Source organism: Vidua chalybeata, chromosome 5 (genome assembly GCF_026979565.1).
Source record: "Vidua chalybeata isolate OUT-0048 chromosome 5, bVidCha1 merged haplotype, whole genome shotgun sequence".
Lineage (NCBI taxonomy): Eukaryota > Metazoa > Chordata > Aves > Passeriformes > Viduidae > Vidua > Vidua chalybeata.
Genome location: NC_071534.1, coordinates 37986974 through 38000353, shown reverse-complemented (window position 1 = coordinate 38000353; position 13380 = coordinate 37986974). Strand labels below are relative to the sequence as shown.

The 13380-nt window shown below is 35.0% G+C and overlaps 1 protein-coding gene across 4 annotated transcripts in view; it reads left to right on the top strand.

Moving 5' to 3' along the window:
* The window catches only part of RAB3IP (RAB3A interacting protein), a 32921-nt gene extending 23026 nt beyond the window's left edge, over nt 1–9895 (top strand). For 2 of the 4 annotated variants that reach the window (XM_053944034.1, XM_053944032.1), the window contains 5 exons: nt 718–846; nt 3063–3175; nt 6546–6645; nt 6751–6820; nt 9526–9895. In XM_053944034.1, the coding sequence (XP_053800009.1) occupies nt 718–846; nt 3063–3175; nt 6546–6645; nt 6751–6820; nt 9526–9608 (495 nt within the window). In that variant the 3' untranslated portion in view covers nt 9609–9895. Of the gene's footprint in view, nt 1–717; nt 847–3062; nt 3176–6545; nt 6646–6750; nt 6821–7280; nt 7331–8095; nt 8253–9525 lie in introns of those variants that run through there. The other 2 variants (XR_008431194.1, XM_053944033.1) reach the window with 2 other exon arrangements.
* Nucleotides 9896–13380: the final 3485 nt, after the last annotated feature.

Below are 13380 nucleotides of genomic sequence, written 5' to 3'. Positions count from 1 at the left end.
GGTAATTTTAGCATTTCCTCTTTGCCTAGAGGAGCTGTTGGGGGAGCAGGCTTATAAATCATTCCTAGTGACCATCATTGCCTTTCTGTTGTAGGGAGGTGTAGGAGAGAGTTTTGGCATAAAGATGAAAAGTGAAGAATAACTGAGTTGTACATTGACTTCCTGTTTTCTTTTCTTAGGATATTCAGTGTGTTAGTCTTTTTTCTTTTAGTGTTTGGATAGCAGCATATTGGAGTCAGATGCAGCATGAACACGTAAGATGTCTAGGATTGCAATTGCTTTCTTTGAATTTCTCTGCTTTTCTTAACTTACATAAATGGAGGTGAACTAAAATACTTTAAGGAAGATGCATGAAGATAGAAACTGTTTTCTGGCTCTTCCTAAGTATTTCAAAGCTATCTGTAAGCTTACGAAATGGGGGAAAGGTCATTAGCTTGTAGTGGTAGTGTGCAATGGTAATTAGTAGATGCACTATCTCTGTGTATTGAAAATCATATGTTTTGATTTGCTTGAATTTACAAGCTTAGGAAAGTGGATTTAAGAAGGTATTTGTAGTTGAACCATGATAGCATTCTTTAAATTTACAAGTTACATTCTTTCAATTTTTACATTACAATAGAATTTTAATGCTTATTATTTACCTGTGGATATTTGCAAATGATAGACACTAGTGTGATAATTATATTACTAAAATATGTGAATTTTTGTGTATTTTAGGCTGACTTGTCTCTGTACAATGACTTCAGGTCTTGGAAGGATGAGCCTACTATGGACAGAACATGTCCTTTCTTGGACAAAATTTATCGGGAAGATATTTTTCCATGTTTAACTTTCTCCAAAAGTGAGGTAATGGAAATGGTCTAAATGTGCTCACTGATATCTTCCCCTTAAATATGTTACATGGAGCCAAAAGACTACTATATTGTTTTCAGTATGAAGTTTAACCATTTTTGTTTCATTAGTATGTGACAATTTTCAGTGAAGTCCTAAAGTTTGGTCTGGAGTATTGAAATGACCATCTTTTTTCTTCACTATTCTATTCCATTTATACTCTTCCAGATATGGCCTTTTTTATGTCTACTTCTTCAAATGTTACTCCTGTCTGTTAGAATCTGATCTTTGTTGGAATCCTGATACTTCAAATACAGTGTATTTGATTTGAAAATCGTATTCTGTGTCTTGTTTATATAGGGGGCAGTAGAGACCAATATATTTAATTTTGTGGACTGATTTTCTCTCATATCAGTCAAAGCAGTCTGCAAGTGTAGTCTGGGCCTTTTCTTGAAGAGAGGTTTGAGTTACAAGAATAAGATTTTGGGATTTAAGATTCAACAGGGGCAGTTGGTCAATATGGTTTTAGAGGAATCAAATTAGGAAACTTTTTTCCTTGTGTTATTCCCACACACTCCCATACAGAGGAAAGACTGGAGTCTCACCTATCCTGGGAATAACATGGAACTGATTGCAGATCCAACTCCTTTACTTAGTTTTTGTTCTTAAGCACCATTTATAGGCTTTACTTGTAGTATCCACCAGTAGAGAAAAGGGAGCATATTTTTAGATCTTTATCAAAATCAGAACAAGAAATTTTAAAGTCCTAAGTATTGATATTCTTTCCCAATAAAATTAAACACCTCACATAGAAAACCCTACATTTTCTTCATAATGTTCATGTGTTGTTTTCAGGAGGTGTTATGTTCTTTTCCCATGCTTTTCATCTACTGTTACTTGCTGGCCATAAGCACACGCAGTCTTTTAGTCAATCGTATACCAGTTTGTTATGGTTGGTGCACAGCATCATATGAACCTCTCCCACTAAAAATTTGCTTGGTTACTATGGGAATTAAATTGCTTCTGCAGTATATGTAAGTAGGCCATCCTGTTGTTTTTTGCAGCAACTTAATTTCGGATTTTGTTCTTCATTGGTAATATAAATACTGTAGATTTATATTGCCTTTTAAGGGAAGAATGAAGCTTCTAGCACTTGTCAGTTACACCATTATTGTTTCCAAATGCTGTGTGTAGTGACCAACTTCTGTTTTACTTAGCTCTCTATGCTAGTGTGCATTTAAACCAAACAATAGATTACACATGTATTGTGTTTTTGAATAAGTGAAAGTGCAGTTAAGTGAATGGTTGAAGTATTACATTAACTCTCAGTAGCCTCTTGTGTGTATGTGTAGTGTTCTGCTTTTGGGAGATGGCAGAGAGAGTATTTCATATGAACTACTTCAATAGTAACATTCTGGTCTTAAAATAATTGTAGTACAATAGAAAAAATACCTTTATTACTTAGTAGAAAAGAACCTTGGCACCAAATTTCATTAGTAATGTAAGTTGCACCTTTTTAAAAATCAAGTAATGGCTGTTACTTGAAGCAGTGGTCTTGGACAAATGTTCCGTCCAATCAAGCAAAATGGTCACATTTCCAGTGTCTTTTGATTGTTTATAAGGAGTGAACATAAAGAACCTAAACAAAGTTGCACTTTAAGTCGGCTAGTGTTTGAAAGTTGCATCTGGCTTTTTTATATATTGTTCAGTCTTTCTTGTTGAACACCTTGCTAGAGCTATCTTCAGCTGAAAACAGTGACATAACACTTGTTTTATTCAAGATAAAGATGTATGCAGTATAATTTTGTAATTTTCATAGTACACAATAAAATTGAACCATTTTTTAAAATGAAGTTTGTGCCATATTCAGTCTCTGACAAGAGCATAGCATGTACCAATACACATGCTATTTGGGTGTATGAGGAAAGGCTGAGAATACAGTTAGTGTTTTAAACATGCTTCACTACATTCCTGGCTGTAAAGGAAGTTAGGTTGCCTCAGGGAAGGCAGGGTTATTTGTAGGGCAGAATTTAAACAGGAGCTTGGAAATGGGACCTCTTGCTTGTCATAAAAGTGAAATCTTATTTGTAATAGAATTTTTGTTTGGTGGGTTGATTCCCCCCCACCTCCCCCTCATGTTCTTAATTTTCCAGAAGAAGAAATATATTACTGCTTTGAGACAGTGGATGAAGCAGAGCTGTTTTTAACTGCTTTCTAAATTTCTCTTGCAGTTGGCCTCAGCTGTTCTGGAAGCTGTTGAAAACAACACTCTGAGCATTGAACCTGTTGGCTTGCAACCTGTTCGATTTGTGAAAGCTTCTGCAGTTGAATGTGGGGGACCAAAGTATGTTGAACTGACACCGGGGGATACTCTTGACTCATTTGAGTTCTCTTGGCTTGAGAAAACTGCTATCAGCTGATTACCTCAGTCAGATTTTTGTATCTTAAATTTAATTTCCTTAAAATCTAAGACTTCAAAATGGTTGATACAAATTTGTGGGAAAGTAGCAACTAATAAATTAAACTTAAAAAAAAAAAACCTAATATGGAACAAACCTTATCATTTAGGGAGAGCTTGACTTTTGCTTGTTTTGATGCATTGACCCTGAAAGTAACATTCACTTCTTTGGAGAAGAGTATTCTGATACTTCAACCAGATGGTTTTGAACTGGGGGCTCTCAGCTAGAAAGCATCATGAAAGAAATAGGTACTGAAATAGTACAGGCTGAGTTTATGATATCTGGAGTACTTGTGGCATAAGAAATTCAGGACATATGTAGGGCACTGATAAAGGTAGCTGAAATATTTGAGTAATAGAGAGTTAATCCTCTGAATTTGAGCAGGAGGAATGTAAATGGGAATGAAGTTGAATGAGAGTTGGAACCTAAAGTAGAAAGTATGCTTTCTAGGAAGGTTATTTTAGAAATTATGGAATGGTCCTAGAGTAATGTGAAGCACAAGACTTGTTGTCTGATACAAACATTGAAGTTGGGTGGGAGGGACTTGCTTGAGGCACTGAGGCTTTGATTATGTGGATGGAGAAGGAAAGGGATTGTAGGATGCCTTAGTGGATGTTGGAGTAAGAAGGCAAGGTCAGTCTGGATATTAATCTGAAGCCTTCCAAATCTTGAGAAAGACTTGGGCTTTCTGTTGGAAGTATTTTGGACAAGCTGACAATTTACTCTGTTATATTTGATTTGAGAGAGCTCAAATTTACAATAGAAAACTTTCATAAAAATGTTTTCATCTGACTTTGAGATTTTTTTTCTTTCTTATGGCCATGGCTTTTTATTCTGTTTTTCCTCTCTTGAGTGGAAGAGAAACTACAACTGCCACATCTCAAAATTCTTTATTTTCTCTTTAAAGAAGCTGTATAAAATGAAAATTTGTTTTGTGTGTTTTATGACTTAGCCTTTGATCCTTTCAAGCCTGCAAAGTTCAAGTATTCAAATTTTTTTCAACTTCCTCCTGTCATTAGAACAGAGGCTTTGAGCTGTAGCAGCCTCTCATCAGAAGGGCCCACACCAGTAATGGAGCTAGTCAAGGAGTAGGGAATTCCTATCCAAGGTCTGCCACTGTAATCTGTGTTCCGTGAAAGCAGTAGAGAATCTGGACAGTCAGAAACCACTGAAACAAATCATGTGTCATCAAAAAACAACTAATAAATGGATTTGAAGTCATTGTGATTCAAGCAACTTTGCTACATCTTGATGTAGCAGAGAGGAGACCCAACTGCATAATTCAGAAATTTCTGGAGATTTTTAACCTGTTTTCTCCAGTGTAGGATAACATTTAAATCAGAACTTAGAAAATCCTTAAATATTTGGGAAGATAGAGATTCATGTTTTGAGATGACAATGTGCAAGTTGTAATTTAGTTATTTTAGATATACCAAAAGGTCAGGCAAATTCTTTTCTCCCTTTTCCAACTCTTCTGTACCAACAAAATCTTCTGTGCTGCTACTTGTAGATAAGTAATAGGTAAGGAATCTGCAGTATTTAAGTGTAATTTGACAGTAGTTGTGCTTTGCCTTATGTATTATTACTGGCACTGAATGGGAAACAGGTGTTGCAGTTTTCACTGAATCAGTGTAGCAGTTTTGTGATTTTATTTTTATACAGTGCAAAATGCTTTTTTTATTGAAACTATCTTCTTAAATGGGTAACCTAATATAGACAAACTGAAAATAAACAATAACAAAAGCTAGAGTAATGTTTTCAAAGAAGTACTTTTGTTGTACATTCATGTGGGGGTAAAAAGATGAATAAAATAGTGGGTAACAGCCCAAATAGCATAGTGAGGAATGGAGGACAGAAAGCTGTGATAGTAGTACAGAAAGGTTCTGAATATACAGAAGTTACTGAATGGTAACTGTAATGGTGTGCAGGGAGTGCTGCCTTAACAGAAGACAGCTGGGTTTCCCCAAAGGATTCACATAATTGTCCCCAAGGGGAACAAAGCACTGAGCTGTGTGTGCTGTACAGCACGGAACTGAGTCACCAGCAGGAGCCCTCAGCATTTAACTGGTGTGATGGAAGACAACATAGAGAAGGCAGTTATGTAACCAGAAGAAAAAAAGGGTTTTATTTTCCTAGCATTGAAAGTTTGTCTTCTGACAAAAGCTAGACTGAATTGTGATCCAGCTTGCTTCGGCTACTTTAGGATTTCTTGTATCAATGAACTGCTGTCAGTCCTCATAAATTGCTATGGAAAATTGTATACACACTTCCATTTTCTCCTGTTTTACATGGTTCTGTGGACCAGCTGCAGGCAATTTAAAAGGGCCTATGAACCACTGTTCAGAACCACAGAAGCTTAGTAATTTTTGTTTCTTTGAAAGGCAGCTTGTTCTTAGACTCACCAATTTCACGAGGTAGAAATGGGAGAAAGAAGAGCCAGCAGCTTTTAAAATTAATGAAACAGTGGTTGCCATGACAACCCAATTCATCTGAGATGCTGTAATACAGACATTCTGAATAAATCAAATTCTTCTCATCTTTAAAAATTCATTGGTTTCCTAACTTGGTTTTTTTTTTGGGAACAGTTTGTGGTGACTAATGACCTTTCCTGAATACTGCATAGTTGCAATACACCAGAAGTAAATTTGATTATTTTACTCTCAGTTTTTGTAATGGTAACAGAAAGAATTACTGCCAGACGGTCCATTTTCCTTTGTCCCAGAAGATTTTATACTCTGAATGTAAAATATGATTTCAATTTGGGCATAAATGCAAAATTGGATTTAAAATGCATCTCAGAGAATTGACTGCTCTTCTGTGAGACTGATTTTTTTTTTTTAGGATGAAATACAATATCAAGCGTAACTTTAAAAAAAATCTGTTCAAATGTTGGCATCAACTGATAATTTAAAAAATGTTTATTTGACATATCAAGAGTTAATTAAAGAAATCCCACTGTGCCGGAGTTGTCAAGCCAATTTAAATTAGTGAATATGGAAGTGCATTCCCAGAGCTGAAGAAAGTTTTAGAATTCAAAAAAAGCATCGTAACGCACCACTATTGAAATTAAATTAGGCTTTGTGGAGCTAAAAAAAATGACAACATAATGTAATAATTGCAGCTTGTAAAATGAAGTAGAGACTCATCTATCTGTGCCAATATTGAAGTAGTTACATTAACACCATAAACACATGTGCGTGTTTAGACATAAATGTCAGATTGATTTATTGAATTATATGACCTTTATATTTGTAGGAAATGTGCTCTCAGTGGACAAAGTAAGTCATGCAAGCATAGAATCAAATTAGGAGATTCAAGCAGTTATTACTACATTTCTCCTTTCTGTCGTTACAGGGTAAGTAGATTTACTATTATTTAATTTTGTGTAGTAGTATTTAACAGTTTTTTTCCATACCTCTATACAAAATTACATTAACCACCATTATTCTTATGAGTTTAGATCACTTCTGTGTGTAACTTCTTTACATATATTCGCTACATCCAGCAAGGACTGTTGAAGCAGCAAGATGGTGAGTATAAACAAATTGTATTTGACCTATGTAAAGAGACAGTTACATAATACCTGTTCCTAAAAGTTGCTCTCTGTGCAATAAAGTTGCTATCTGTGACCTGAAATTACAGTTTATCAGTTAGTCATTGTTGTAATTTTGAGAATATATTGATATTTCACTCTCCAAAAAAGTTATTTTTTAAAACAACTAATTATAATGCATTGATTTTTCAGTCCATTTAAAAACCCCTTATACAGTAAGAAATGTTAAAATCTAACTAGGGGAGTTAGTCACAGTTTTTCCACACAGTGGTCAAAAATCAGATCTCTGTCACAGAATGTAGAGGCATTTTGGATGCAAAAAACTTCAGTTTGGTTTGGTCTGGGTCATTTTTTTCTTTAGCTTGGTGTTTTGGCATGTCTTCTTGTTTTGTGCAGTGGCAGTTGAGACAGCTGTTCTTGTTGGACTGTTTTTTCAGGGGAAACTGGCAAGAAACACAATATTTTGGGTTAAATTGCAAAATGTAAACAGGTAACCTTTTATATATACAGAAGACCTGTAATCATTCATCTGAGTGCAGCTGAGAAATGAGATCATCGCAGTGGCATGGCCAAATCTTGATTAGGGCTCTGGTTATAAATGTAAGGCTTGATCACCCTCCACCCCAAAATAGAAATGTGTTTTTTACTACCATTGCTTCAGGCTGTGGGCTGGGGGGGTTCCCTACCTTTGTTAGCCAGTTGCTTTGGTCATGTCAGAATATCATATCCAACAACTGCCTATTTAAACTGTGTCTGCATGGTAATTCAGAAATTTGCTTAGCTTAGCTATGTGGTTCTCATATGTCCATAGAAAAGATGTTTGTGAAAACATATTCTGGTATACCCAGTTACTTGATTCTGGAACTTAAAAATATATTGCATGTTGGAGGCGTAGCTTTGTCTTCATTTTCAAGACCATTTTACCTGTTTATCACTACAAAAGGAAAAGAAGATGATTTGATTGTGTTTAAACTGCACACAGTTGATTTAATTATATTTCCTGTCCAGATCAAAGAATATTGCCAAACAGCTTTCAGTTCAATTTTTTTTTTTGAAACAAGTCATATCACTCAGGCTTCCAGAAACACTGAACGCAGATAGTGGAAAAAGTATCATTAGTCCCATGCTAATAGGAAATTAAAATATTTGCTTTCACTGTGAAAATGTAATTTTTTTTTAGTTAGTTGCATTTTGAAAGTAAACCAGTTAACACTGTTATATTTATGGATGTCTGTGCATTTCATTATTCCAGTTTCCAAGTCTCTGTGGATTTGCTTCATCAAGAATTTGGCTAGAATTAGCCCTGCTTTGCTACCTCACCTATAGTCATCTCTTCCTGATGTTTCCAAATTTCAAGAGCTCAGGATTTTAGCTACACCCAAATATTTCTAACCTGAAGTACTTCTGAGGTGATAGATAGACTTAATTACAAAAAATAATGCTGTTAATTTCCAATGTTAAAGGGTCATGGAATTCACCAGAAATTCAGCTATTTCCTATACTTAATTATGTTTAATAAAACCTTCAGATGGTTGTAATTTTTACTGATTTACTAGCATCACTGAAGATCTTGAAAATGTGTTATTTAAGTTTTAATATGGTTTGTAGTTAAAAGGCTTTTGCTTTGACCAGAAGGACCTATGAAGTTTCAACTAAAAATTGTTTACTTTGCTATCGAGATATAAAAACTTAATTAATGGGTTTTTTTACATCATATAATGAAATATTTTCAACATTATCAGATTGATTTCTTCTTCCCCAGAAGTTTGTAAAAAAAATAGTTTGGTGTTTCAGCTCAGTTGTCATCTTTACCACTAGAACATAGAATTTGCATTTCTAGCTTTATATAAGGATTTCAACAATACATTCACAAGAATGTAGGCACTCATCATAATTGTCTGTATAATATGCTGCATGCGTTTCTACTAATGCACCATATAATTTTTAAGACAGAGGTCACTTTTACAAAAGTGGTTTTTGAACTATGGTAGGGAAGACCTTATACTTGTTGTTCAGGTTAATAATATTTGTAGACATTCTACATCAGGATCCTGAATGCATGGAAATTTTGTCTTGAATAATTATATACCCTGCGATTTTGATTTGTATTGCTGTGATGTCTAGAAGCTTAAGCCATGCATTAGACTTACCACATTGGAAAGATACAGATGAAATAAGAAAAAAGGGTTTTTTCTACCCGATTTATTGTTGCTAGTAGATTACTCTAGGAAAAAAGGGAGCAAGAAGGAGTATAAAAGGCAAAATTCTAACAAAATTGCAGATTCTTTGGTGAAACAATTCTTATTAAACAAGCTCTACTTTTTTCTTTTTGTAGACATTTAGTTTCACAGAAAATGAGTCATGGGGCAGGGAAGCTTAAATAAGAAGTTGCAATTAATTGAAGCTGACAAGAAGTACTGATATAGTTCTGTTCTCCATTTTAAAGAAATCTAAAATCTGACTAAATTTTTTATACGACTCTCATTTATAATGTTTAGAATATGTGCTTGAACAAATTTTGTCATAACCAAGAACAATTCACCCTTACACATACTAATGCTGGTTTTACCAGATGTTTGTTATGAAGTTCCTCTAAATTCATATAGAGTAAGGCAGCCTGAATACATCAGTTGAAATAAAATGTGAATTTGTTATATTTAATGATATTTCTGTCTTTTTTAGTGGATCAGATGTTCTGGGAAGTTATGCAGCTGAGACGAGAGATGTCACTAGCAAAACTTGGCTATTACAAGGAAGAGCTCTAAAATTTTTTACTCGTGCGCATGCATGAACTTCATTGAATATACATAACTAAAATTGCTGAACCTCTTTTTGTTACTTGATATTTATTTCCACAAAGTGGGTCCAAGATCTTTCTCCGTTTGCAGATGGGACTAAGAAGTACTGTGATTGTTTTAAACTGACCTATGCTGTATATGCGTACATATAATACTTAGTTGAACAAATGTGGTAAGCACTTGCAAATGTATTAGTGATTGTACTTTACATTTAAAAAAAAACCTTCTGATTAAAGTGTTAATCTGAAACAGTCTCTGTCTTTTGTTCTTTGTGATGCAGAATGTGAACCTCCCCAGTAGGACACTCCAAATTAGAAAACTGATTTTATGAAGAGTGAATAAATGCCTGGTATTTTCTTCATTGTAGTGTTTAGGTACGCTTATGTAGCTCTCTAAGCACTTATGCCAGTACAGTTAACAGACAGCTGGGAGAACTTGGAATTGTTTAAAGTGCTGCTTTCCTATACTTGTAATTTTTAAAAATATGTATGTAAGAAGAGAAACACATATTGTGAAAAGTCACAGCACAATAAACTTGAGTATCTTCTCTTTAAGGAAGGGTGCTTCTCAAATATGAAAGAACAATAAAATTATCTTATTTGCTTTTTGGTTAGAAATCTATTTTGACCCATATATGACTGCTAAAAACTTTCTCTTTCCCTCTCATTTTCTTTCACTAGAATTTTTTCATTCCTTTAAATTAGTTTTTTTTTTCCCCAGTCTTCTGGGATTTCCAGTTTTCAATGTCTTATACATCATTTTCCCCATAGTTGTTCTTGAAACTCAGAAATTTCCATTATGTGGTTTCTTTAACATGCTGATGGTAATTTCCATATAATGTTACAATTTGTGTGTATGAAAAAAATGGTGTCACAGAACCCCAAAAAAAGGATCCTGGCCTCTTAAGAGATGCTTTTTCTGTTGGAAGTGTTTCTTTGGCACTTGTTTTTTTCTGGGCATTGTCTCAGCTACAGCAGACAGTTGATGATGTTACAAGGAACATGGTTGTGGGTATGTACTAGACTTGCCTTTCTTGAAAAACATTGGATCTGTCTTGACAACTATTTATCAGTTGCACACAAGATTAAAACTTTGACAGGTAAACTGACTAGAAGGTGAGCTTATGCAGCTGTTTTTCTAACAAGAAGCATCTCAGTGGTTCTCTTTGATGCTGAACAAAACCAACAATATTCATCATTGTCTTTCTGCAATGTTCTCTGTTTTCATAAAAGTCAATAGAATGGGTTGTGAAATTTAATGCTATGCTTGTGATGCTTGTATATATGTGAAAACACTTTGCAAGTGTTGGCTTTGACCAGACATTTCAATGTTAAAGTAAAAACAAACAACTGAACCTAGATATTATTAGTAATATGGAGTATGTAGGTCCAACTTGGGCAATTTTAGTTCTGAGGGAATACTTTTTTCAATCTCCCATCACTGGGTACTACTTGCTGTTGTAGAAACCTAGAATAATTCTACCAGCAGTTGTTAAAGGATTGTTTATCCATTCAGTAATGCTAAGGAAGTCTGGCTTTACTCAGTCTTAGAAAACAAGCTGTGTTTATTGGTATTAATGTTTTATGTTAGGTTCATAAGTGCTTCCTAAATGCTTGTTAATCCTTACTTTAGATAATGAGATAGAACTGTTTCCATGATTAGCTAACAGTAGGCAAATGGTAGCCAGTAGCTGGTGCTATTCTGACTTAATATCCTTTAAAACAAAATCACGTCGCTCATTTAAGCAGAGAGAATGGTCCTTTTTGTACATGGTAGTATCTAAAATGTACTATGCTGAGGTGATTTCTTGTACAAAGGTGTACCCCATGTAGTGCATCTCAGTAGTAATGACTGGCTCAATTACATCAACACCTTGTAAACGCCGGCTGACTTCTTTCTTCATGTCCCTAATCCAAAATGCTTTTCTATATTTTTCATATGAGCTGTTTATCATGAGACACCTGTGTCACTGTGAGTGCCTGGGGCTTGTAAAAAAGTGAACAACTACTTGTCTGGTGAATATAATTACTTCCAAAAATGTCTTAATGCCAGACTTCATTGGAACTTTTGTTCATAACCAAATGCCTTTTTTAGATGTCTACTCAAATTACTTGAGTATTTCTCTCCTGTTTGCTTAGTGATGACAGAATGGCCAGTTTTCATTGTTTAAAGATGAACTAAGAGAAAGTGTAATAGAGTTTGCTGCTAGCCTTAAAAGAATTTTGTTCCATATTCTGCTTTCCCATATGTCTTCCAATGTTACCTTAGACAAACAGGCTAATGTATGATTTAGTTTTGTTAATAATAGTAACAACATAGAAGTTCTACTCCCTATCAGTGATGGCTTTACTCTTGCATTTTTGATTACTATTGCTTTCATTGGTAATACTAATTACATGACCTGTGTGAAAGTACAAAGACAAGATAAGTAATTTTTATTGCTACATTTTTTTGCGCATGTGTAATTAGTACTGGGACCAAAGGTCCTTGAAACGAGAACATTAGACTTACTGACTGGCTAGAACCCACATCATCTTGCCTCAAATGCCTTGTTAGAGTCTCCTTTATGTGTAGCTTAAGTCCTTTACATGAGGCCTAGGTATAACCCTGACTCTAGTTAGAGAGGAATGAGATCAGCTGGGACAATCATTGAAACCTCTGACAAAAACATGATGTGTTCCATGGCATGTTCATAATCATCTGGAAGAGAGTGCATTTGTCCCAGAAGGAGCTCTTCAAGCAGTAGGACAGTAAAACACTTCAACTGGCTTTTCATGGATGTGGTGGGAGAAAATGAGGCCTTGCAGCAGTTCTTTGAAGGTAAGACTAGTTTCAAGAGATGCCTTAATAATTTTTAGTGGCAGCAAAACCAGTAATTGTTCGGGGGTAATTGAGGAAGAAAGGAGGAAGAAAAAGTGCTCTGAAACCCAAAGCTGTGTTTACACTAAGTTATTGTAGAAGACAATACTGGAATGCTTACAGAGAGTACAGATGTGCTGCAGTGCCTTTTTCTTTGTGCTCTGGCCAGAATACCAAAGGGAAGGTGCACCCAGCAAAGCCTGCAGTGTGGGCAAGGTAATTGCCTTGAAGAAAAACTGGGAAGTGATTGAGGACTCATTACTGTGTAACACTTCTGAAATCTTAGTGATTTTCATGTGGTTAATCTCACTTCCTTCTCAGTTTTAGCATGTCAGGTAAAGAGGGTTTTCCTTCCACTAACTGAAATGGCCTGACTGTAATTGGTAAAATGTTAATTGTGTCAGTATCCTTAGGATCCTTCTGAGGAGTTAAACTTGGATATTTTTGTCTTTTGGCTGAGATCATCTGTCCTACCTTTTTCTCCAAGACATTTTCTATTCAAGCTGGTCCAGTTAGTTTCATCACTTTCTCTTACTACATGATTCACTTCCTAATAGATTCCATAATAAAACTGCATTTTTAGACTGTCTGATAATGTGTCCAAAGGCCTACTATTTTTATATTTTTTTACTATTTTTTTCTCTCCCTCCAGTTTGCACTTTGCTTTTTGTTTTTAATATGTTAACTGTTCTATTCTAAGCTGCTTTTCTTGTATTTGTTTTCAAATGCAGGTATTCACTGATCTCAAAGTAACTTGGGAAACTACCAAGTTATGTACTTGGGAAAATCACTCTTGGGATTTTCTTTCTGTGTTATTCTTTCCCCTGCCCCTCTGTTAGCCTGGGTGAGAGGTGGCAACTGTATCTTTTAAATTTTAATT